This window comes from Magallana gigas, chromosome 2 (genome assembly GCF_963853765.1).
Source record: "Magallana gigas chromosome 2, xbMagGiga1.1, whole genome shotgun sequence".
NCBI lineage: Eukaryota > Metazoa > Mollusca > Bivalvia > Ostreida > Ostreidae > Magallana > Magallana gigas.
Genome location: NC_088854.1, coordinates 40,406,041 through 40,432,633, shown reverse-complemented (window position 1 = coordinate 40,432,633; position 26,593 = coordinate 40,406,041). Strand labels below are relative to the sequence as shown.

The following is a 26,593-nucleotide window of genomic DNA, read 5'->3' as shown; positions in this document are numbered from 1 at the left end:
CAACACTTTACTATATTAAGACGAACTATAGAAATTTAATTTATTTTGCCTTAATTCTGATTATCATTAGAAGAGGCAATCTATCTTAGTATTCATAGGTTAAAAAAGAAATACTGATTGTTTAACATTACATACATGTAATATTAGGGTAACATTAGGTTAGCGCGGAGGTAAAAATTCATATACAAGCAACTTTTTAAACACATACAACCTTGATTAGTGTGAATAGCTTCGATTGCTGCATATTTAATATTATTTTTACATTTCCAGTGTCTTTGCCTGTGATAACACTACGTATCGATTTTTGTACTATATAACCCATAACTTCAAATGACGTATAAATTGGGGAGCCAGCGGGGTTTGCTTCTTTATATTTAATCGTACAACGGCTGAAAATTTATAAAACATAAGTAATAAGGAATCATTATTTGAAAATAATGAGATGATAACTTCGGTCGGGGCGTGATCAAATCTTTCGTAAAGCCCTTCGGGCTTTATTGGATTTGATCACGCCCCGACCGAAATTATCACCTCATAATACTCAAAGAATGATTCCTTATTCCTTAAATAATTGGAGCATTATCGATAATTTTGTATACTCAGTAAAAATTAATTTTGTTCTGCTTTGCTACTATATTCTTGCAATGAACAAAAATTGATAAAATAAGTGGGACTGATTATAATTAAGAGAGGAAATATACATGAAGAAAATAAGCAGGCTGAAAAAGACCCTTTTACATATCACGTGATATTATTCATCATCAAAATCTCACCAGGTTAGGAAAAAAGTAGCAATCAGAAATAACATTCGTTGAGATACAACTTACAAATAAAAACACAGTGCCGGATAATCATACCAGTGCTAAGGTGACATTTTTGCACCCACCTAAGATGCAATTTCATAAAAAATTATATATACCAAATGATAGACCGTTGTCTGCCGAGTGTATACCCACTTTTATATAAAGTGTTTCTTATCTAACAGGTGAGATATTTATCGTTAAAAATTGATATACCAAAAAGGATGCATCAGTTTAAAAAGGATGAGGCCAACTTTGTATTTTTCAGAAAATCTTTTACACATATATATATATATATATTTCGACTAAATACTTTGATCAGCTGAAGGAGAAAACTTTACCTAAGAGCGCTCGTGTATTTTAAAGACTTTCAATTGTTAGGCAGAGCTAAAAGTCTACGGGGATTGGATGTGATACTGTGTATTATTTTCATTTATAATATAAATCTTCCCTTTAATTATCTTATTTAGAATAAAAGGAGATTATATAAGGATACATATATTAAAGATTAAGTACATGCAATATGTAACAAAAATTCCAAAAAAATTTGTGATCTATTTACTTGTGGCCGTATTTTAAATCATCCTTTTCATCTCAAAGGTCATTTAGTCATAAGCCTTACTGTTAGGATGAGATCCTATTGACTCCAACTGAATATGTAATAATTGTCGAAAAACAGTGATATGCAGAATAAAATGAGTATAGAATTATTTTTTTTTAAATACATTTTGTACTACAAAACTGCACATTTTAGTTGTGTTTATTTAAAGGTTCTATAAATAGTTATTAAAGTGTAGAAAATAAGTATCGATTGAAGAAATAAACATGCTTCAATCTGATTGAGAGTGTATAGAAATGGAATTTAATATACCATCAAAACCAACTTGCCATGGAGAAGACAACTATATATCGATCGTTGAAAGATCACACAAATGGACCAATATAGTTACGATGACTGAGTGATCAACAAATAATCATTAGTAATCATATCAGAGAAATAATTAACAGATTTGCAACTGATCGAAATCTCGCGGTCCGTTTTGTATAGTTTTCCTATTCTAAATCAGTATATCTTTCTAATAAACAAACATTTAAAATGTATTTTCATGAGTTTATGTCTTATAAACAATATCAAATTAAAAGAGGAGTTTTAGGAGGCAGTTGCCTACCGATCGTCCGAGATTTCGCAGATGTTTTAAAGCTGGCCTATATATGTTCTATCTATTAATTTTATTTTTCAATGTTCTGTTTCAAAAAAACGTCTAAAATCTATGCACATTTTTCATAAAAACACCATAGTTTTGGGTTAGGATCATTATCTCACTTATATATAGTTCTCAAAGTAAGGTTGGTCCCATAACATTTTTCAACAACAAAACACGCTTATTGCGGAGTTGCCAATTTCTGTTATTTATGTCTCTGATCAGATCAACCTAAAATTTTGAAGAAATCATTTTAGCGTAGAAGTTCAATTCTTAAAACCTCATATATAGAGCTCTTCATATTAACGGGATAATTATACTATAGCAGTTTACTCAAACTTTTGAAACACTAGAAAACTATCAAGAGAAATTTAATTAAAGATGTAGAGTGCAAACAGAATAATATCTTAAATAGCATAAGTATTTTATTTCCTAATTATATACTTTTTATGGGTTACTTTTAATGATATAATATTTGCTTTTTATAATATACCCCATACACTGCTTTAAATTTATTTATTCAACTCTGCATGGGATCAGCAATGTTTTACAAACGAACTTTTAGGCGCTTGTTTTATATACCAGAAATAACACATTCATGAAAACATTTATACAGTCAACATTCTTTTATTATAGAAACAAAATCATCATAAGAAACAGCGTTTTTTGAATGAAAACTAGAAATAGGATTGGCTAATTGAGAAGTGTTCATGTTTGCATAAATAAAATCTCTACAAGCTTCAATATTTTTTAATTTATGGACGGCTTCAAGATAATCATTATCTTCACATAGTTCTAAGTAACTGTTTGCTTTTCTTGTAAAGGAAGGAGATCTACTGTTAAGTGGCTTCTCAATCACATGATGCCAAGAATTATGACGTTTTAACTCTCTGTGGTGGTACAGCGCCTTGTGCGTGGTGAATGTCTTATATTTTTCAATATCTGTGTAATATTTACCTATCTCACTATATTTGGAGGAATCTGAAACCGTCTTCGACAACTGGTCGTAATTTGTTTTAACGTGTTCTTTAGTTTTATCAGGTATATCACCACTCAGTGCAGGCGATATTTCTTCTATCTCCATGTACATGTATACTTCTGTCTCCAAGTTACTCAGCGGCGTGCGCACCTGAATGTCAGGATCATTCGATGATTCATCATATTGTGTGTTTTGAAAAGGGTAACTAAGTTTCCGCTTATATATGCAGCAGAATATTATACAACCAACTACCGAAACAAATACTGTAGTAGAAGCAACAGAAACAGACACAATGATCGCTGATTTTACATCAAAGGTATCTTTCTTATTAGAATGCAGTTCTGTAATATCTGCGCTCTGTGTTCTATAGGTTGAATGTGTATCTGTAACACTTGATGATTCCTTTATTTCCGGTGTCGAGGTTTCTACTAATGGGGTAGAGGTGGGCGCGGAAGTGGTACTTGCTACAATAATCAAAATCAGTAAATTTAGATATACATTGTATGGAATGCAGTTGATTTTATAAAGGATGTATAAATTATAAAACAGTGTCCCTCTCGTGGTAGTTCTGAAAAATAAATACTTAGATCCTGTATCTACTGAAATTTTCCATATACTGATTTTCATTTCACAGTAAGATTAAACTTTGAGTTACAAATATGATTGAAAAAAACAGTCCGATATATCAATTTACTGAAACATTGAATTTAACCCAATTTAAAATCCATTCATTTTTTTACCATTGAGACAACCGGATACAATGTCACAATATTCATCATTTTTGCATTCACATGTTTCATAGCAGAGCCATCCATATTTTGGTATCACACACGTCTTCGAACAGTTTCGTCCGTAGGATCCATTGGGGCATTCTATTACAATGATCAGAACAAAGATGTTACGCTATCGCAGTGATGGACTTCATTATAAATTTCGTTGTTTTTACTATCATGAAATATAACAATTAACAACAAACAAGTATTTGTTATGATGTCGTTCTCATATGTATATGTCGCTGTTATGAAAAATAAATAAGCATGAAAGACTTATGATAGCACTCATGTATGTCCATGTTAGAAGCGCATTGCTTTATATGGCTTTTGAGTGAATGCACTTAAGCATATACTCCTTGTAGTATATATATTCATATCATTATTTGATTTGACTTTTAGATATCAAATCATAAGAATATTTTGAAAATAAATTTCTCGACACTAGAATGAAACCTTCTCAAATTTCTTGTAGGAATAAAAATTAACATATTACTTTTTTTTAAAACGCATGTACATGTACACGTGATATCATTAGTTTTTATCCTCATCTTAATTATTAACTAAGCTAAATTTCCAATGAAAAAATCTAAAAGTAGTGTTGTATAAGAAAGGGTATTGTTTTTTACTTACCAAGACAGTCTTTCTTTATGCTATCGAAGTAGTAGTTGTCGCAGCAATAATCTATTTTGCCATATCTGCCAAAATTGACAAACAAACATGTATAAAACTGAAAACATCAACAAAGAATTGGTCAGATATTATTGGATAAAGTACTCACGTGCCACAAAACTGGGAAGTCGTCAGCAATTTGAGATTAAATAGAATAAGTAAATAAATGGTAAAGTTCATCCTAAAAGATAAAGAAAACATTTTTAAAAGCTGCAAAACCCTTTGTAATTATTTTCCTCAATGAAACTGAGTAAAACACGGAAATAGAAATTTTTGTTTTTCATTCACGAGATTTATGATGAATTGTAAATATATTTAATTATTTTATTAACGGCAATGTTGCATAAGTTAATGAATTAAAATGGCATCTTTTTCCTGAGGACACATTAATTTCAACTATTTATGATTCTTTGAATGAAAAATTCTTGGCTCCTGGTTTTTGAGAACTGTCAATTCATGTTTCAATTAGTTGAGTTACATTGAGTAATCGATATATTTCGAGCATTTACTAAAATTGTACTCACACTAGGTTTTGTCTTTAAATTCGCGTTTACAAAGCATTTATAAACTCGTTCTGTTGCTAAGAGCAGGGTATTAATTTCCTGTTTTTGTTATACCAGCTATAAAAAGTCGAATTTGAATCAAATTTCAACTTTGTTTATCGCCATACAAACCTTTGTTAAGTGGCGTTTTCCCTTCCAAAGTTTATGTTCAGGAAATACTTAAATTGAATAATTTTTTTTCTATTTTGATATATACTTAAAAGTATGCTTAGTTTTTAGTAAAGACTACAGCTGTGATAACGTCAAATTTGATAACTTGATAACGCCTCTTTGTCACCAGATATTGAAATTATGAAATTCTAAGAATTTTTACAGAGTTCTTTCTTTTTGACTTGCATTTTTACGAGATTGGAGAAGCCTCAAACAACCAACAAAAATACGATTTTTGTTTGCCAAGTTTAACATGACATATTTTACCTATGTTTTGAGTTCAAAGTGAGCAGGATCTAAATTTGTTTAAAATTTGGTTAGACAGAATACATTCAACCCTTCGACGTATTTACACATGTACACATGTTTTCAATGATATGCATTTAAAAAAAACCATACAACCCCAAAAAGGGATGCATGTAATCTATTTAACTCGTCCCGTTTTAGTAAAATAAAAAAAAAAGCGTCAATTTCTCTCTGAAACATAAATATTGAAAAAATGTAACAAATATTCGATCAATAATTTTCAATTTTAAGTTTTGATTTATATTTTCATGTCAGTTTATTGCACAAAATGCTGAGTCTACGACATGTTCAAGGAATGAATTCAATATTTATTTGTTTTATACGATATAAAATGGTTTGGGGCAGTTTACGCTTTATAAACCGCGAAGCTTTATTTATTGTAGATGAAAACGGTCATTTGACCTTTAAAATGACGTAAAATTGTACAAAATTTAAACGTAACGTCGGGCGTATTGATACATTTTTGACGTTACTTTTACTATGACGTAGGCAACACTCTTTATACGATATACATTTTTTTAGCCAATCAGAAAGCGCGTTACAACCAGAATTAAATTATAAACGTATAACAGTGTGTAACTTTTCAACAGCGTTCGTGACATATGTCAGCAAAATATGCAAATTTACATTCCATTCAAATTTGACTTGCCTTTAAAAATAACTTCACAATATTTGAAGATGTGTAGCATATTGTTGGATTTCACATTAACTCAACAATTTGACATACTGAATATATATACATTGAAATTTCCTACGCCGAAATATCTTTTTGAATAAGTTTTATTGTGGATGAATTGCATTTTAGGACTTTTCAAATACAATGTATGAAGTAAAATGGAATGAAAAACACTATACGTTAGGCCAATAAAATCTCTATTAAAATGTTTTTGACATCAAACATGTTCGTAAGTTAAACTTTTTGATATGGAAAAAAAATTACCTTATTAATTTCAGCGATTATTCAAAAACTTTCACTTCGAAATAGATAGGATCAATTTAAGAAGTATGAACGTTGCAATTAAAAATGGGAAAACAATCATAATAGTCAGGTTTTTTTTTTTTTACAGTTGCTACATTTATAAAAAGAAAGACGTTTCAATGACAATAAAAAAACACCCAGAAACTTGAAACCCATTGTTTTATGTTTTTAGTTTAAATAGTAAAATAACAATATACTTCTTTCTTAGTCTGTTTTATTAGCTTGATACAACAGTCAAATAGTCTTTTGTTGAACCATCGCTAGTATTTTCACTATCACGTGATGTGTTGTCGTTGACACAAGCGGTAGAGACAGTTCCAAGCTTATCCTCAGAAATTGAACTGACTAATGAATTGGAACTGACAATGTTTGCCAGCATGTAACCGTCTTTATCCTGAGGCGGACTATTGCAGTGAGTGTTCGAGTTATGTTCTTCATTTATACTTCCAGTGATCTTTACTGGGTGAGTATATGTATGCTTAACATCTTCTTCGTGTATTACGTCTATATAGTCGTGGTCACTTGGTTCATGCCCATATGTACTCTCTTTAACAGGAATTGGTGCATCTACGTAATCTCTTCTAGTTGGAGATTGCTTTGATTGTTCCACCGACAGGGTGGTTCTTTCTATAAACGGATCATATCTTATCAAGTTTCCTACCGTATCAAAATCGTGTATTTCCTGGTAAGTGTTATTGTCCTCCTTAATTGAAATATTACTGATCGTTTTTGACGATCGTCTTCTCTGTGAACATTTCTCATGAATATGTATGCTTACGTAAATTGTAAAAATCACCAGAAACAGAACACAGACCCCTAAAATACCCAAAAGAACTGGGTAGTATGAGTTTAAAAATGATGGGGGTGGTGTAGTTGAGCCTAATAAGCTGTTTAGTGTCGCTCTACTTTCTTTAATAGAACTTGTTGGCTTTCTGTTAACCGTTGTACTACTTTTGCTAGCAATGGATGAAGATTCGGTCTTGGTAACGGTCGTTTCACCCACAAGGGAAGATTTTATGTTTTCTATTGTTGTAGTGATATACAACAAACTTGTAGTCGAGATCCGGGCCTCTAGTTATGAACAATGGAAAAAAATATGAAAATTAAAATATTTTTGTTTGTTTATAATAATTTTGAAATATGGTGCGTGTTTTTAGTTTTCATGTTACATAATGTAAGTGATCAAAGCATGCTGAAATTTATGAGTATATTGTAACTGAGTTGGAAACTATTAATAATTGAATATCAAAACAAGCACTGGAGTAATATTTGAATTGTTATATTTTAATTTCTTCCGTATCCAATTGAGCAATGCATCGTGAACATGTATAGCGATTAGGAATGTTTTACCTGTAATACGTGGACAACCATAGGACACATCACAAAGACTTATAGGACACCTTGAGCAAAGTTTTTGACAACCTACACCGTAGAAGGGTGCTACGCAGGACTTAGAGCATTGCAGTCCGTAGTAACCGGGTACACAGTCTACAAAAAATTACAATTATTTAATTATATATGGCTAACGATGCAGATTAACAGAATAACATGTATGCATTTACAATACCAACCAAAAATTACGTGTATGTGATAACAGTACCAACCAACACATTTGTTTAAAGTTGAATTCCATTGAAATTCGGGTGGACACGCTGGAGTTCTGAGCATGTAAATAAAAGATACATCAGTGTCCTCAAAGAAAGTTATACCTTAGCATGACTAAGAAACGAATGGCAGAATACTACTATAATGCAAGTATAATTTACCTGGATTCCTGTGTCATAGTGGATTCATTGAAACGTTGGTAAATAGTCTTACATTAAAGAATGGAACGGATTTTTGTCAATTAAAAATAAATGGATATAATAACTTTAATCTATATATGCCTTTGGATATGTGCATTGTGTGAAACACTTTAAATCTGCGGAACCAGGAAATTATTCTGATACTTCCGGGATTATGTTGAAATATTACATATTTACTTGTATATCAGTTATAGATTAATATTAATATATTTATCATACATATTAACATTATATGTGATTGATGTATATTTATGAATAGAAACTCTAACACCAACAGTTTGTAAAAAAAAAACAAAAACCCACATTTAAATGATCTTAATTCTTTTTGTAAGGAAAAGACTTCAATCAAAATGATGCCCACAAATTCAAAGTCATTAATAGAACCTAATTTATATGCTTAACAAAATCTAAAATCATGAGAAATCGAGTAAGAAAGTAAAAATCAATACATATTAGTAATTTTATAGAGAGGGATGTAGAGAATACCTATACATGTAATCTTAAAGTAATATATAGGCTTATGAATATGATCGAGCAGAGTACTGTTCTGTCAATCAATTTGATACAAGTAGTAAAAGTATTGTATTACAGCGGCCAGAAAATAAAGTCCTGCAATCGGTATTAAACGACCAATCAGATGAACATGTAGCTTAAAGTTTTGGAAATGTTGGTTTTGGAAATGCTTGATCAAGTTGCATAACTCAACCTTTTACACTGGTAAACAAGTATACACTTTAAAGGTTTCCTCCGATGAAATAGAAACGTCAAATTTAAGTTACCTTTCTTGCCTTGCCAGCAAATGCCAATCTTTTTTATTTGTTAAAAACATATTTCAGTATCTGAAATGTGACTGAATGTCATTTAGTCACCTTTCCAGACCATTAATTCAGTTAACATTCAGTTGACTGAATGGCAGAGCTTCATCCTATGGTCATACAAACGATGAATGTTAATGAATGATCGATGAGTTAGTTATTAGTTTTTTATTGATTCGGTTCTGATTTGCACACAAACTAAATTGAAAATGTTCACTAGCATCACTTTAAATAATATTTTATGCTCTAAATGTGCAAAAAGGGCCGTGTAATGTCATATTAATGTCATATTAATATTTTAAAATATTTGAACCAATATTACCTATACTCACTTCTGTTTTATTTGTAATTCATACAAGGTTTGCATAAAAAGCCATTACGACTAAATGGTGCACTCATCCTTTAATACTTTCCTTGTATAATATTAAAAAAAATAGAAATATTTCCAGACTTTATTGTACTTAATCGTACACCTTTACACCATGATAAAAACATCTGGTGAAAATAAGAATTACAATTTTAAAAAAATAATAAAAACTTAAGAAGGTGAGATTGAAAGAAAGTAATCATCTGTTTTAAAAAAGAATTTAAAGTTTGATACTTTTTTTCAACAACTGATAATTAAGTGAAGGAAAATCCAATTGTTTAGCTTTAAAATTAGAATATATTTCATTTCTTTAAACAGAGCTATTCACCTCAAGAATTTTATCATATATGTAGTGTTACGACTGGAAACGCCTACCTAGCGTTGTATACAAAAATAGATTTATGATATATGAATATTTGATAAAAATAATTCACAAACATCAATATTTATGCACAATAAGATAAAATAATGATAACACAAATTGTGGAGTTTATTTTAATCTCTTCTTTTTTTCCTATGATTTTGATTTTGACAATTTGATCAAATATTATAGAGTCATATCAGTGAAAAAATATCATTAAGATATGCTATACACGTAGTGATAATAAGATTATTAGGCCTGATTTAAGTTGAAAATGGAAACATTTTTTGTTTCATTAATAAACATGGATATCGTTTTGACAGATATATAGATTTATGAATACATGATTCCTTATTTAAAAAATAATTATGAATAATAATATGCCATATTTACAAAGTGAAATAGATATCATGTATAATTTTAGAATAAAAGAAAAACCTTGGTTTAATATATAAAATTCGATTTAAAAAAATAACTGCATAACTCAACCTATAGACAATTAAACAAAACAAAAACAATTACAAAATGGCGTAATAAATTTTAAAACCACAACAGCATTTAAAGAGTCCTCTTGCTTGACTTAATTATAAATATATATTTCATTTATTTTTAATTATTTCAAAAAGTAAATTCATGTCAAAATAAAATCAATAGATTACATCTTTTAACTATAAAATTGAAACACTTTATTTTATAATTTGAAAGCAATGCTCAACATAAAGAAAAATGTTGCATTTCAAACTACTAATGTACGATATTTTTAAGTATCATTTTTTAATTGTGATTGAAAATTCGTATATATACTGTGTTAAGCGTTTTTGTTCTATCAATGACAATACGCCAACGTTAAATTCCCAAGTAATTAGACCAGCAAAGTTTGACAATTGAGATTTACATTAGACTTTGTATGCTTTCACCGAAACAGGAAACTAATCATTAACCTCGCAAACAAACAAGGAAATATGAATCACGTATAATGATTCCTTTTTTAAAACCGAGAGGGTCATGATGCTTTAGGTTTGTACATGTATATCATATAAATGCAGGAAGTTTACGTACTGATATGAATGGACACCAGCCCAAAGACAACATATTTTTAGATGGACATTCAATTATTGCCATGTACAGTAGCACATACACATCTGCAGCAATATGACATACTTACAATTTTTCTAATGAATGAGAGAGAAAGAGAAGGAACAAGAGAGAGAGAGAGAGAGAGTAAAGAATAGACTTCTTATTAGTGAGTATACATTATCTATTACGATATGTACAATTATCAATTAATGTTTTCATGTTTCCTGACTGGAAAGAAAATATTTACCTATATGATGAAAAATGACGATAAAAAACGTCAACCATTTTAAAAAATCATAAAAGCGAAAAACAAATTCAAAGCAGAGCAACACGGACCTTTAAAAAGATTAAGGTGGGGTCAACTGCCTCGGAGGATAAAGCATCCACTGGCGACCGGTCGCACCAGCCGTGTGCTTATTGTCAAGATCATGAAAAAACGGGGAAAAACCGTAGTCAGTTCGATGTATAAATAATGGTTTAATAAGTGTAGAAAACGTCAGTCAGCATGTGACTTAATGAGACATTGTACTTTCATAAATTCATGTAACATGGTATACCTACTAATTTTCAGTATTTTAATACATCTCGACATCTATAATTAGTAGTCGAATTATAAAGTTACAAATATCAAAGCAGAAATCGAACTGATGTGTACTCAAATTAAGATGTTTTATTCAATTCAACAGGCATTATGGTGAGAAGTTTTATTGACACATAAAGTACATGTGAAACATACTCAATAATTCTGTTTGAATCTGAGTTATAACAAGTACTTGATGATAATTTACAGTAATAAAAGTTACGATAAAAATTACGATAGAGCACAATGAAAAATATCAAAATGATTTGGAAGTGAAAATATTATAGAGCATAACAGGCCGTATCCCTATACAATTAAACGACAGAATAAAGCATCTACTCAAAGCAATCAAAACTCAGAATATGAGTTTTGGAGGGAATTTTTTTTATATGTTAAGAGCATTATCATTAGTACCAAAAATATATAAATGATAAAGAAATATATAATATAATATCTTGACCCTGGTTTTCTGATTATGTAGCATATAAGCCAAAAGGGCCATTTTAAGATTAGTATCTTGATTTGAAATGCAATTAATTAGTTTTTATTCTAATTTGTTTAGTAAAAATATTTATACATTTCGAACAAAGTAATAAGGTAAAATGGTATAATAGAGCAAAAAACTTCATCAAGTATTATTTAATGACACCTCTATAATAATATAAAGATATCAAAAAACAAACAAAAACCAAGATTAAATTGCAACCAAAAAAAATACCAAAAAAACAAAAACAAAACAAAAACATGTACAATTATTTCCAATGAACATGTAGTTGACCTAATTTCAAATTAATGAGTTATATGTTTTGATCTATATCATTTGTAAGTGTCCGTTATTTCTAATTTTCTTCACTTTCGCAATGCTTTGTTATCTTTTTACTATGTTCCTCCATAGCTACATATTCATCAAGTTTTGTACCTTTATCCATATCAATGTAACTATCAGTAGAAATCTTTACTGATTTCGGAACTCTTAATACGTTGGTGTCCAGGTTTTCTTCAGCCTTCCTCAAATGAACTGGATACTCTTCATCAATTTGCTGTGGTTTGACATGCCCTTCACTGCTTTCCTTTTCATAATCAGATTTGAAAGCGGAATTTGCCAATGGAGTTTTGTGACTAATAAGTTCAGACGTAGCCTTACGTTTTGTTGGAAGAGCTGTATAATGTAAGTTGATGTCTTGTATTGAGTGCCGAGTAGGTCCATGCTTTTCATTATTCAATGGAAGTTTTTCAGCGCACCAGACCTTTTGTAATGTTTTAGATTTTGGGGACAAGTAGCCACCTTTTTCCGCCTCGTTCATTTTTGTAGGAAGCGTTGAGTATTTTGTCCTATCTGCTTCACTCTGTTTAAGGTGTTCGTAGTCATCATTTATCAAGTGATAATCAGAGGTAGAAGGAACCATTTGGTCGTCTATTTCGCAGTATGTGCTACTATGACCTCTGGTGAACGATACAGTTTCCCTCATATGAACTCTTCTTTTTTGCTTTCCTCTAATTTGCACAGCAATAACAACAACAAGCAGTAATATGACTATTGAGCCTACAATGACGATCACGATAATGACTGTGTTGTTTTGAGATGCTGGACTCCCAGTTTTTTCTTGGATGAATTCTCTAGCAGTGTTTAAATGTTCCGTTTTGAATGTCGATATCGTCGAAGAAATATCCGATGAAGTTTGGGGTACAACGTTACTTGTGCTAGGTCTGACAGACTGTTGTTGCAAGGTTATCTTTTGAACTACTTCCGTAATAGATTCTGGAACTGGTTTAGTTTTCCAAGTATCTGCTGTGAAATTGCCTGAGAGATCAGTCGAACTTTGATCTATGAAAGAAGTACTTTGTGATGTTTTCATTACTCTTAATACATGTATTATAAACATGCACATAAAGTATTATATAAATAGTGTGTCCGTATTAATTGTGAAGCCTGTAAAACAAAATGAAAAATGTGTTACCATTGATTTTGTTTATGCATCCCTCTGCAGGGTCACACTTTTGGTTGTCAGTGCATTTACATTCTAAAATACATCTTCTACCATAGGTAGGATAAGAACAAGTATGGGTGCAATTTGGTCCGAAAGTTCCATCTGGGCAATCTGTAAAAACACATTTCAAAGCATTTGTAATTAATTAAATTACACTTCATTGTAAGTTGTAATGATAGAAAAACAACAACTAAGGAAGCACTAACAAAAGGAGTGCTGGAATAAGTAGCCATTATTAAATTACTGTGTGGTGATTAACTGTAACATGTAATTTTAAAAGCTACATATACGAGGTTTATGGTATGCGAAAGCCAAAGGAACAAGAGGCCCATGGGCCACATCGCTCACCTGAGGAACAATAGGTATGATAAAATCAGCTCAATGGAGTCATAATACAAACTATCTGGACAATGTACAATAATTCATGTAAATCCTGTATAAATAAAATCCATTTTCCCCTGGATATTCTTATGTTTATAATCATTAGTCCCTATTCTAACAGGATGATTTTATAGCCATATCATATGTTGAGTATTGCAGTTCTAAAAAAGATCCGTAACAATAGTTTATATATGGGATATAAACGTACATCAAACTCTGAACCTTCTCGTGAGGCCAAAGAATTGTCCTGGGGCCAAAGTCTTAACAATTATAAAGAATCATCTGGCTGATTAGTTTTTAAAGATTTGCCCTATATATTCCTTTGTTAAACTTTGACACCCCCCCATTGTGGCCCTACCCTACCCCTGGGGATCATTATTTTCACAACTTTGAATCTACACTACCTGAGGATGCTTTCACACAAGTTTCAGCTTTCCTGGCTGATTAGTTTCTGAGAAGAAGATTTTTAAAGAATAACTCTGTTTATTCCTATGTAAAACATCGACCTCCCATTGTGGCCCAAACTTACCCCCAGGGGTCATGATTTTCAGAAATTTGAATCAACACTACCTGAGGATGCTTCCACACAAGTTTTAGCTTTCCTGGCTAATTAGTTTCTGAGAAGAAGATTTTTAAAGATTTACTGTATATAATCATATGTTAAACTTCGATCCCCCATTGTGGCCCCACCCTACCCCCGGGGGTCATGATTTTCACAACTTTGAATTTACACTACCTAAGGATGCATCCACACAAGTGTCAGCTTTCCTGGCTGAATAGTTTCTGAGAAGAAGATTTTTGAAGATTTACTGTGGATTCCTATGTAAAACGTCGATCCCCCATTGCGGCCCCACCCTACCCCCAGGGGTCATGATTTTCACAAATTTGAATCAACACTACCTGAGGATGCTTCCACACAAGTTTTAGCTTTCCTGGCCGATTAGTTTCTGAGAAGAAGATTTTTAAAGATTTACTTTTTATATTCATATGTTAAACTTCGACCCTCCATTGTGGCCCCACCCTACCCCCAGGGGTCATGTTTTTCACATATTTGAATCTACACTACCTGAGGATGCTTCCACACAAGTTTCAGCTTTCCTGGCCGATTAGTTTCTGAGAAGAAGATTTCTAAAGATTTAATCTATATATTCACTTGTTAAACTTCGACCCCCCCCCCCCCATTGTGGCCCCATCCTCAGGTGAGCTCAAAAGGTTAAGTTTACAATTCAATAAGTTGGTTTCTGGAAGAACAGATTTTGAAAATTTTCGTAATAAATATTGACAATTTTTTTTTACTTTTTTAATCTTTAGCTTTTAAGATCTGTGTACAAACATAGAATTGTGAGAAAATCTCTGTATCTTGCTTATAATTCGAAGCTTAACACTCAAATATGGCTAGTAAATAGAAATTGTAAACAATTAAACACAAGAAACATGCACTACATGTATAATGAATTATATATATACATGTATATACCTACATATTTCCGTAAGCGATATCAAACTGAATAAACTAGAGAAAATGTCGAGCATCTCAACAAAACCTATTGCATTAATCTACCATTACGCAAAAGATAATGCCGAATTACCGATAGAATGAATTGTATTTCAGTACCCCTACATCAGATTTTGCTTAATTTGCGCAGGTAAACAGTTAACGTAACTGTTTGATTTACCGAAGTCTCTGTTTGATTTGATACGTAAAAATCACGAAATACAGACGATAGTTTCCAGGTTACAAAGCATAAATAATGAAAACGAAACGAAAATCAGAACAAGCTAACACCAACGTCATGTGTGAAAACTGTCAACGCATTGAAATATTTAGCCTCAATTTACTTCACAAAATCGGCACCAATATATTTTTCATGTTTCAAAATTTCCCTTCATACGCGAACTGTTGCACAACAAGCAAATTCATCATAGTCAGATCGACCCTTTTTCGTATAATGTCATGGCTGCTTTAAACAAAGAACCTCGTTTTAGAAGTATGGAGTACGAGTCTTGGTAAAATGGGTATGCAAACCCGGGCCGTGGCAAAATAAATGCCGGGGCAGATCGGCAATCGTCAATTCCAAATACGCATTATTTTGCAGCAATATCTACAGCGAATACAAATATACTAGTCCATCAAATATCCTGAAATTTTAATGAGATTGGCAGATTAATAACCGAAAATTTTAAGTTTCACTTGGTACATGTAACCATTTTATGTCACAATTTCCAGGATTTTTAGACCTCTTGCGATTCAGTGAGATTTGTATATGTGTTTAATTAATAATAACACTTTCAGCATATTCTGACAGTTGCCATGATATCTTTGTCAACAGAAGTCAACATAACGAAATATCTGAAATAAACAGATACATAAACATAGAAATATCTCGTTAAGTTAACAATGCAACTTTCATGAATCATGTATCATTATTTTTAAACATATATCTTTCCAATTACGACAAAGAGCACACAGCGCGTGTGACCGATCAGCAGAGGATGCTCACTCCTCCTAAGCACTTGATCCTACCTCTATCTATTTGGAGGTCTGTGTTGCTCTGCTTTGAATTTGTATTTCGTTTTATGGATTTTTGAGATGGGTGACGGTTTGGTATTGTCATTCTTTTATATAATAGAATCAGTTCGTTTACTTAAGGGTATTAGAGAACTTTATTATTATTTGCCTCTTTAACCTTGTTAAAAGATACCCTAGAGATTTTTATGCATGTTTGTGTTAAGTTTATAGATTAAAAGATCATACAAACGGCGAGTTACCAGTACAGGCTCCATTTTTGACATAAAAGTCTACAGGACAGTCCACTGAAGCAGATGCCAGTCTGAAAATAAAGGATAGACTATGATAGCATCTTAATTATATTTGGCAGTGTGCACTAAAAAATGATGTTTTTTATATGTACTAAAATTATCGATCAAATGCTAGCATATTATCATCTTTATTTACCAGCATATCTAAATGCAATTAACAGAATAAAATTCTCTTACATGTAATTTAAACTGAAATTTTACTCACATTCCATAACAAATCAATTTGATAAAAACCAGTACAACCAATTTAGAAGAATTGTCCATCGCTGTACCACAGACAAACAGCAATACATCTCTTTATGAGGAAGTTTGACATATTAAGTACTACTTACAAATACGTGTACAAGGAGAGGTCATTGGATATGAACCCACTTCCTATTGTAATTCATTATAACATCAGAGTGAAGTTTTATCTCCATAAGTGTTAAGTATAAATAACAATATTAATGAAAGCAGATGCAAATACACACGGGCTGTGAAACGAATTAAATTCGTGAGGGCAAATGTTCGTAATTTTTTTTCAATTTTACAATTCGTGTTGGCGTAATTTCGTGTATTCTCTTATACCTACAACAGTAAATATGGCTTTACATGTTTAACCATAGTTCATAAATTCTTGGTAACACGTGGATGAGAGGTACCCACAACATCCACGATAATTGAGTAATCACGAATCTCATGAGTCCATAGTGCCTAAACTCCCCTTTGAAGATTTGTGTATTCTAAAGTACTGAAAAATTATTTTTGAGGTGTGTGATTCGAAGGAAATATGGGTATTGAAAAAGAGGGAAAGGGTATATATGCTTGTATGGAAGACTTTAGTCTCGAACATATGTTTTAAAATATTACATATTGAGTTTCTTAGAGACGAGAAGGGATGTACTTTGCCCGAAAATGAGTAAGCGTGGAATTCTTATAATTTTCCCACATAGACGATATCTTTTACAATTTTTCTGTTTTAGTACCAGTCAGTACTTTGATGAGAGCTCTGTTTTTGACTTAAAGCAAATGCCATCAACACTCAGTGCAAATAGGTGTCAAGTAGTTTGATAGATATATTTATCAAATATGTTCCTGAGAAATAATGCGGCTAATCAAATGAAGTTAAGTTTATATAAGGAACTAAATTGTTAACCTTAATGATATAATTTTTATAAAGATGTTGTTTCTCCTGTCATTGACCATTGTGCAATTTATTGTAATTACTGGTCACTGGTTTCATACTGGGGAACGTTTCTTACATTAAGGTCAAATTTAAATTTACTGTGTACATTAGCATTATATTTCTTATTCTCGTATAGATGCATTAAACAACGCATTATATTTTGATCTGAAAGATTCAAGAACACATGCACAATTTGATAAGAATTAAAAAGAGTATAACATTTTAAACTTACCTAGAACAGAACAAATCTTCTTAAGGCTTTGAAATTTTTTTTTTGTATAATCAATCTATTAAAGCATATGTTAGATCGAAATGAGAGTATAAGAATATAGCACTGGAGAGGAAAATTTAGTCTTTGATAGATATTTAATTGTTGGTACAAAAAAGAATAAAAAAGAAAGATTGAGAGAAGAGCAAAATAAATTATTTGGGTAAACTGATGTAGACTTCAACTCTAACGCATTAAACGTTGATACTGGTGGGGTTTGTTATCGCAAGCTCAATATTTTGGAGTTCCTGGCGCATATTTAAAAGCATAAAAGCATTATAATAAACTAGGTGGGAGCTGTACAAGTGCTAAATAAACTTTTGATGTCAATGTTCCATTTTTCCCCATTTCTGTGCTAGATAATTCAATAGTGTAACCCTCAGCAAAAGATCGTTTGTACAAAACTTACATACGGTCCTTGAAATTGAATGCCTTAATGCAAACGACCGTTTTGCTAGTAATGCACATGGAAGGGTATGAAAAATACAAACATTTAACCATTTAAACTGCTTTTTTGATGTCTATGGATGCCTTTCCTTATAATTAGTTTATCATATACGTTTATCATATATAATATATGATACATGGTATTGCATGTACAAATCCACATTTAAAAACATGGGAAAATAATGCAGTTTTGGTAAGTTTTGCATATTATAACAAAGTTAATATTACATCAAATAGAATTACAAATAGAAAATAGTAAGATTCTGAAATGAGTATCAACTATGCAACAAAAGATGACTTTATAATCATTTCTTTCATTGTCTGCAGTAGTTGAGCCAGTAATTTTCATACGGTATACATGTAATTAAGTACAATATATAAAAATAATTATGAAATAAAAGATCAAACGAAAGTGAGTATATCAGGGCATTCAGTCATATCTGATTTGTTTACGTTACACAAAAGATTAACCGAGACAAACCACATGAAGGTACCTATGTGAATATATGATCAATCCTAACTGAAGTTCTTTAACTGTATTAATCGATGATTGAATTTAAATTGAAACATCAACTAAAATCTCCCGTTTGAATTATTAGCGTTTAGAAGAGGTTATCGGTTATCTGTGAGTGTGATCATTTTGATATTCTATTATTTTTGTTTGATAATGTTTTGGTTTAGTATTGGTTATCGTTTTCTCTACTACTTACACAGAATATAAACGATACTTTTACAGAAAGGTAATATGCAAATGCTGTTTCACAGATAGTTTGTAAAAGCATCTGCTTCCACTTTTACTGGAGACAACGCTTCCATCTCAGGAAAAAAAATGCAAGAAAGCTACATGTAATCAGGAAGCGATATTTAAAAATCGGTGATCTATATAAATCAAATTACGCTTAAAATTACATAAATTTCTTAGCGTAAATAAAAATTGAATATAAATTGCAAAATCTAGTGGTATTATTACAGATAAAATTATTATTATGTCTACCAGGAAATGGTAGTTATACATGTAGGTTATCCTTCGAAAAAGCTAAAGCTGACATGAAGTCACAAAAGTATTTAATCGCCATATCTTTTTGATCATTTTCGCCTGTTACATTAATGTAGTATTTTTACTTCTACTTCCTTAAAAAATTGTTTGTCGTTTGTAATTCATAGATATAGAAACTATAGAGAAATTTTTAGTTAAAATCATCCAACCAAAGCTTTCATTATGACTTATATTTATTTAACTTAAGAATGATCTTAAAAAAAATTTGGGAATTGTCATCTATAGCTTGAAACTATTAAACCATGTGATTTCCGTTTGGATCAGTGATACAAATGATTTTGATACTAGATAAAAAAAATGTATTCGTACTGGTCCAACGCCACAATAACAAATTATTGATAAGTTTGTCCAGCAACCAATTCATTTTTTTATCATATTTGAAAGATAATTAATTGTATCATGTTGTTGTTGATTAATTTTTGATTTTTAATTTTGTAGTTCAACAAACAGATTTTTAAGAAAATAGGCTCAGTTATTTTTCCTCAAACACTTCAATCTTTCGAAGAAGGTACAAAGGAAATCATCTTAATTTTTGAAAGAAAAGGCTCTCGATTTCCTTGAATAGTCATCAAAATGATTAGAAAAACAAGATGGTCAATTTTGGTCTACTTAACATAGCACACGAATCAAATAAGGAACTTGTCTGGTATAATAATTGGTTTTTAAATCATACATGTATAATAAAGAGTGTTTCAAGTAGAATGTGTTAAAGAAATGAACTTTTAAAACAAAAATAAATGAAAAATTAAAAATAAAATAAATTGTATTCCACATGAGCAAATGTTGATGAGTTTGTCACACTGGACATGTATTTTCGAAAAAGTTAACACAAACTATATCTAAAATAGTATTATCAAGAATAATAGATTAAGTTAGGCTACTCTCAAACTTCACTCACGTCGTTTATTACTATATATTTTATACAATATAGATGAAAAATGCACCACTCGATTTTAAGAGTGCAGATCAGATAATACCAAAATACATAATTTAAAAAAAAATAGATTCTTGACTTGAACAGAAATATTATGTTGATGTTCACGTATTTGTAACTATCGCTTGGTTAACACTAAACAATGGACACTTCATTAAACATTTTCTCGAAATTGATAATTAATTTAGCCCTTCTTTACTTCTTAATGGCAATACCAGTATGGTCCATTTATCGCTAATATGAAACTTTACTGACTTCCTTGTCAAACACTTTAAACCTGTTTATTTACAAAAAATTAAGTAGAATTTGTAGCTACGCCCTTACTCTTCCTTTTCCTTAAACATCATATGGTTCGGAATTGAACTTTGGTGACTTATGTGATTAAAAAGAATTGCACTCTTGCTATACATGGAGTTGTCCGATCGTTCGTTGTTGAAAAAATTACACCGGCTCTAATAATGGCAACGTCCTTTATGAACACATAGAATACTGATTAAAAAAAAATTTCGGATTTAAAACACAATAAATCATACATAGGACCAACTAATCGGAAAAAAAAATCATTTTAGAAGAATTGGGACACTTTTATTTCATTTGATCCAAACTTTGAAAATTTTATTTAAATCATTAATGTAATATTAGTTTTTTTATTAATAGTTACATTAAATAAACATAAACACACAAACGTAAATTTTGGGAAAATCACAAAATGACAATCATTGGGTTGTGTTAAAATAAAGTTTTCTACGAATTTCATACAGTTTGTTTCATAAAGTTTGTTTCATATTTTATCTTTAAAAGAATTACAGAGATCATTAAATTACTACATAGTTACATAATTACAAATAGAACAATAAAATTTAAACATTATTTACTTTCAGAAAATAATGGGGCTCTTTAAAAATACAATTGCAAATCATATATTGATTTGAATCTTTTTTAAAATTTCATATATGGGAAAGTCATTCCAACAGGCTTTTTAAAAAAGTCAGCGATGATAGATATTCAAATCTTGTTACAATTGTTAAAGCTGTCGATTTAGTCAATATAAATGTTACCTAGGGTAAATTATACGTGCCTGAAAACCATATATATGGAATTAAGTCACTGACAAAATAAGATTCAGTAAACAGTTAGATAACTTAATGTCGCAGATTTATGACAAGGTTTTCCAATAGCAGTGGCATAGTTTCAATATAATATAGAAAACAAGTAGAATTTTATACATCTATACATAAAATAATTGTTACTTTTTAAGATAACATGCATGTATTGTACTCGTATTAAGCGTAAGGTATGACCAGTCGCCGCACTCCAGCAATAGATTGTTTTGTGAATTTATGTACATGTATATAAAGGAACTTATGTGATCAAAATACCTACAGTTTTTATGCATTGTGTATCTATGTACATGGATATTAAGGAATTTGTGTGACCAAAACACCTACAGTTTTTATGTATCATATATAACTATGCATCGAGTGATTACTCATTTTGATGGTTTAGGGGCTTGAATGGTACATGGGTGTAATGTTGGGTTTTTACACTCTTCCCAATAACTAACGAGCTTTTCAAACTATTTGACTGATCCTAAATATATCTCAATTTGCTCCTAATCGGTGTGCTCCGCAAGTTTAGATATGGAAGAGCACATGACTAGAATTTAGACCTGTTGTTTCATATCACTTTTTGAGTCCTTAACAAAACATTTGCCGTATTTCTCTTTTCAAAATTTAAAACTAGTATATATTTCAGTGAATAAATTGACTATTACTTGTATATGATAGATAAGTATATTTGATATTTTCTATAGTTAAAAGTATTCCAAATATTTTCAGTTTTGAAATTTTCACTTTAATAGAAACTTACTCGTTTAATTATGACGTGGTGATGTTACATATGTATAACATTCTAAACTATTTCATAATTAATGAGATTTTTTAAATTTTTTATTTTTTAAATTTAACCTAAAATATGATTGAGAAATTTGATATACATGTAATACATTTGTTAATACATCATCTGTGAAACTGTGACATAACTATTGGATAAACCCGTGTATTGTACCATATCAGAAATATACTTAAAGAGACACGGCGACAAAAACTAGTGAATTGGATAAAATAGAATTTTTAGGTTGATTAAATAACTGTGGACGCTAACGCCCCTTTCCCGTCTACATTTTACATACAAATATTTCGGAATTTCTGTTAAATATTCAAAAACAAATTTATCTACTAAAAAGTACTAGTATGATCAAATCCTAATTGGTTTATATCAAAATAAAATATGAGAAAAATATTATTTAGCAGTCAATATGTGCATGAAAACTTAATTATCACATGGTTACTTTGGATATTAAAGTAAGATTTTATTCTAATTCATATCTGTTAATTATTTTTTGAAAATTTACAAAACAAAATTATTTTTTTTTTGAATGAATTTCGGTCAGTAGACATATGCCCCCCCCCCCTGAAACAACAAATCTTTTGGTATAAACAAGCTAAATAACAATATATTAAACCCTTCTAATTAAAGGAATTTTTGTTTCACGGGGGGAGGAGAGAAAGATGTTTTAAAAAACATTTCCGTTGTCCGTTTTTTCTATTATGAAATGAGCTTTTTTAACCTAAAGTACAACGTTATCTTCTTTGCTTTACAAAATCATTCATATTTAATGAAAATATACATAAATGTTTACATTATTATAAAAAAGATAACTTTAATTAGACAATTTTCAGAAAATGACTTTAAGTTAGGCGGCAAGACAATGCTATCGTTCGCAGTCCTTTGTTCAGTTTTTTAAAATTACAAGTTTGTAAAGTAAAAGATTTAATTGTTATGGATAAAAATATAATTACTTGTTGGTCCAACACGAAAATGTTGTTCGCTCTTCCTTCTACAATTGTACACTTGCGGAGAAATGATATGAACAATCATGGAGTCACGAAAAACAATCAAAGTAATGGAGTACTGACGGGAGTTGATTTTATCGATTTTTATTTATTTTAAAATCAAAAATAAGTTATTTTGCATTGCAAGTACATGTAGTTTCTATCTGTATTTGAATAACGCACATTTTCATAATGTTAATTCTCGGACTTTTCCCTCACGAATTTCGAGTAAACTCCATATAATTAATGTTGAGTAATTAAAGATAGAATTATATCTATCAAATTATGTATCAATAATCGAAATATTTCTCGAAAATTGTATTGATTCAAGCAATATTGAACTCTAGTCTCGTTCAAACAGACGCTCGGCCGTCGCCGTTAATCTCCGAGAGACTCTCTACTTGTCAGACATTTACAGAGACAGACGAGCGTCGGGTTGAACGCGACTATATATTGCACCCTAGATAGGAATACATACGACTACAAAAATTCTCTAAAATTGTTCGCAATACTTAAAATCTTACTGTTTTCAATATATTTATATATAAGTTTACTTGAAAAAACAATGCTTCAGCATACATTACATCGAATTTATCGATTTTTTTCAAGAACTAAGTCTTGTCAGCGATGATGATTTGTGCTTAGGTCCACACACCGTTTCAGTTCCAGTTTGCCAAAGTAACTGGATAGGAGAGTTGATTAAAATCAACTCCCAAAAATTCTGTTGACCGAGGGCTTTTATTGATTCTGTAAAGAAAAAGATTGCTAGAGAAAGGAACAGGGCGGCCGTATTCAAAACAAAGGTATAATATCTGGGCGACCAATATCAGAAATTGATGTTGAAGAAAGTCACGTGACGCTAAACGTAACCTAAAACCCTTCCGGATCATGTAGTCGTTTTCCGTCACATTCAAAGTACATAATTTTTCTGCGTTCCGGTGAAGATGAATACACAAAAACTTGGCAATGATCATCTTTCTTCCAAATCTTTTGATTTTATGCAAAAAGTTTGAGTCAACATGTCTCTTTAAGATTCGTATTTTTGATATGCTTTACAAGTTTATTTGATTTATCATGAACATTCGGCGTTATCAATATTAAAATCGTCATCCTGGCATTTCTGCAGTATTCTTTGCAGGTAGCTCTGTGTACTTTGCTGCATATGCATCTTGCAATTGTTCAATTAATTCGTAATTTCTAAGTTCAATTGGTATGTTGAATTCTGTTCCTCTCGTGTTTTTCTAATCAATTTCAGAATAGGTGTGCACTTGATATTGACTAGTTACTTTGAATACATGTGTTGACCAATTGTTTTTATTATGTGGTTTAATTTTATATCTGACGACTCGAAACACTATTATAACAAGAACGAGCGAAATAACAATAAAAGAAGAAGCGATCTGCAATGCAAACACCAATATTGATGAGGAATCGCTCATTTTAGAATCATAGGGTTGAATTTCATGTTCATTATCATTTGAATTGTTGGTCCTCTTTAATTTGCTTCTTTCAAAGGAAATGTTGTCAAAAGATTTCTGAGTTCCTTGCACTGAAATAAGGAGATTCTAAATTAGGCTTGATATGAATATATTATTTTCTACTTTATTGGTATAGTATTATGTTACTTTATTATAGAATATTAATGAATATTCTATTTTATTTGTTATCTTATACATGTATTATATAATCATGCTTAATACATATGTATGAGCTCTTACCAGTAACACATCCAATTCTTGCGTCGCAGACTTCCTCTGTACAATTGCAATTACCGTCCATACACTTCCGACTGTATTTAGGATACGGGCATTTAAAAATGCAGTTAATTCCAAAATATCCATTCTGGCAAGCTATGAATTTATAATAAGAAAAAAAAAAACACTAAAACAAACTTAGAGTTTAATTATATTTATAAAAACAAGCTCATAATAATTTTTTTTAACAAGTACGCACGGCTGCATTTTCCTGCTTTCAAAAAAAGTCTGCACAACATTGAGATGAGTTTCCCGATGTTAAATAAAAAAAAATAATTGCAGTTAAAGAGTAAGATTTTTGTTTTAATGAAAAATGTGTCTTACTTTTAAACAAACGCTTACTTTAAACAATCTTTTTCAATAGAAGACGGCTGAAAACTCAAAACAAACGCAATCCAAAACACGTGTTTCATCTTGGCCATAGTAAAACAAATGTTAAAATAATACATGCAACCCAGACTTTAAGATATTATGGAAATTATTTATATTCTCTGTTACATAACCCATAGTGCTTATGGCACCAAAATAACAAATTTTCATTTGGTCTTTTTCATCTGTTGTCTATGGGCTGTGGAAAGGGTAAAAATCACGTTTATGCAAAACAAACAACTAATTTTTAAAAACATACTAAAACACGAAACTAAACAAACCAACAGCTTCGTTTGAAAAATCAACAGACACCGATGCAAGACTAACGATCACCATCATAAATGCAAAATAACATTTATGCAGTATTTTGAAATATGTCTAACACTGTTCTAATGCAATATATAACTTGTTTAATAAAAAATTAGATTGTTTAGTTTATATCATTGTTTATAAATCCACGCACATTAAATGATTACACAAGAAAGGCACGTACATGTCTCATCGTTTTTTAAAGTGTTGGGGGGAGGGGGGGGGCGGAGACGCATCCTTATACCATTGACAAGCAAAAATAAAAAAATTATCTCTTTAAAAACTGACATTCTCACTTTTTTTTATCCTTCCAAACTCGGATTAACGAGAAACATGTTTAACAGATATTTACGCTAGATCTAGTCAATATTGATAATAGCGAGCGAAACGAGCTCTAAGAACCAGTGTGCGGGGGGAAAAGAACGAGCTAAACCTACAGATTCATCTAACAAAATTTTTTGTCAACTTCCCATAATGCTCTCCATGGTGCTATGCCAAAAATGGCCGACATTTAACTCGTAATTTACGTGGCTTGCAATTGAGGTTTGAAGACACGTTATGAGTACCGCACAAACTTTGTTGAGACCCAAGATATTTGTTACATACTTCCATACCTTCATATTGAGTCGAGATATGTAAACAAAGACAAAAAGGGTCTTGGATGACGTCACAGTGTTCTTGCACTATATTCCCCTCGATAAATTTTGAGGTTGATCAAAAATCTGTTATGTGTTTACTGGCTATTTCAGTAAACCCTGCGATATCTTCCTCGTTGACATAT

At 30.9% G+C, this 26,593-nt stretch overlaps 3 protein-coding genes across 6 annotated transcripts; all 3 read right to left on the bottom strand.

Moving 5' to 3' along the window:
- Nucleotides 1-2,618: 2,618 nt before the first annotated feature.
- On the bottom strand, nt 2,619-5,221 carry LOC105334852 (uncharacterized). The gene is made up of 5 exons (XM_034444581.2): nt 4,948-5,221; nt 4,533-4,604; nt 4,385-4,449; nt 3,722-3,853; nt 2,619-3,445 (listed from the first exon to the last, which is right to left on the bottom strand). Exons 2-5 carry the CDS (start codon nt 4,601-4,603, stop codon nt 2,619-2,621), a joined length of 1,095 nt encoding a protein of 364 aa, XP_034300472.2. The 5' UTR covers nt 4,604; nt 4,948-5,221.
- Nucleotides 5,222-6,618: 1,397 nt separating this feature from the next.
- LOC105334856 (uncharacterized) lies at nt 6,619-9,143 on the bottom strand. 2 transcript variants are annotated; one of them, XM_066076598.1, is made up of 4 exons: nt 9,006-9,143; nt 8,026-8,081; nt 7,772-7,909; nt 6,619-7,492 (listed from the first exon to the last, which is right to left on the bottom strand). In XM_066076598.1, exons 1-4 carry the CDS (start codon nt 9,053-9,055, stop codon nt 6,639-6,641), a joined length of 1,098 nt encoding a protein of 365 aa, XP_065932670.1. In that variant the 5' UTR covers nt 9,056-9,143; the 3' UTR covers nt 6,619-6,638. The 2 variants fall into 2 exon arrangements, with proteins under 2 accessions (XP_065932670.1, XP_011436759.3); XM_011438457.4 differs by lacking the exon at nt 9,006-9,143 and adding an exon at nt 8,188-8,390.
- A 2,357-nt stretch (nt 9,144-11,500) lies between these two features.
- On the bottom strand, nt 11,501-16,979 carry LOC117681150 (uncharacterized). 3 transcript variants are annotated; one of them, XM_034444425.2, is made up of 4 exons: nt 16,821-16,979; nt 16,565-16,626; nt 13,385-13,525; nt 11,501-13,227 (listed from the first exon to the last, which is right to left on the bottom strand). In XM_034444425.2, the coding sequence occupies exons 1-4, from the start codon at nt 16,877-16,879 to the stop codon at nt 12,266-12,268; spliced, it is 1,224 nt and encodes a 407-aa protein (XP_034300316.2). In that variant the 5' UTR covers nt 16,880-16,979; the 3' UTR covers nt 11,501-12,265. The 3 variants fall into 3 exon arrangements, with proteins under 3 accessions (XP_034300316.2, XP_065932666.1, XP_034300315.2); XM_066076594.1 differs by having other exon boundaries at nt 11,501-13,215; XM_034444424.2 differs by having other exon boundaries at nt 11,501-13,251; nt 16,821-16,978.
- Between the last annotated feature and the right edge of the window lie 9,614 nt (nt 16,980-26,593).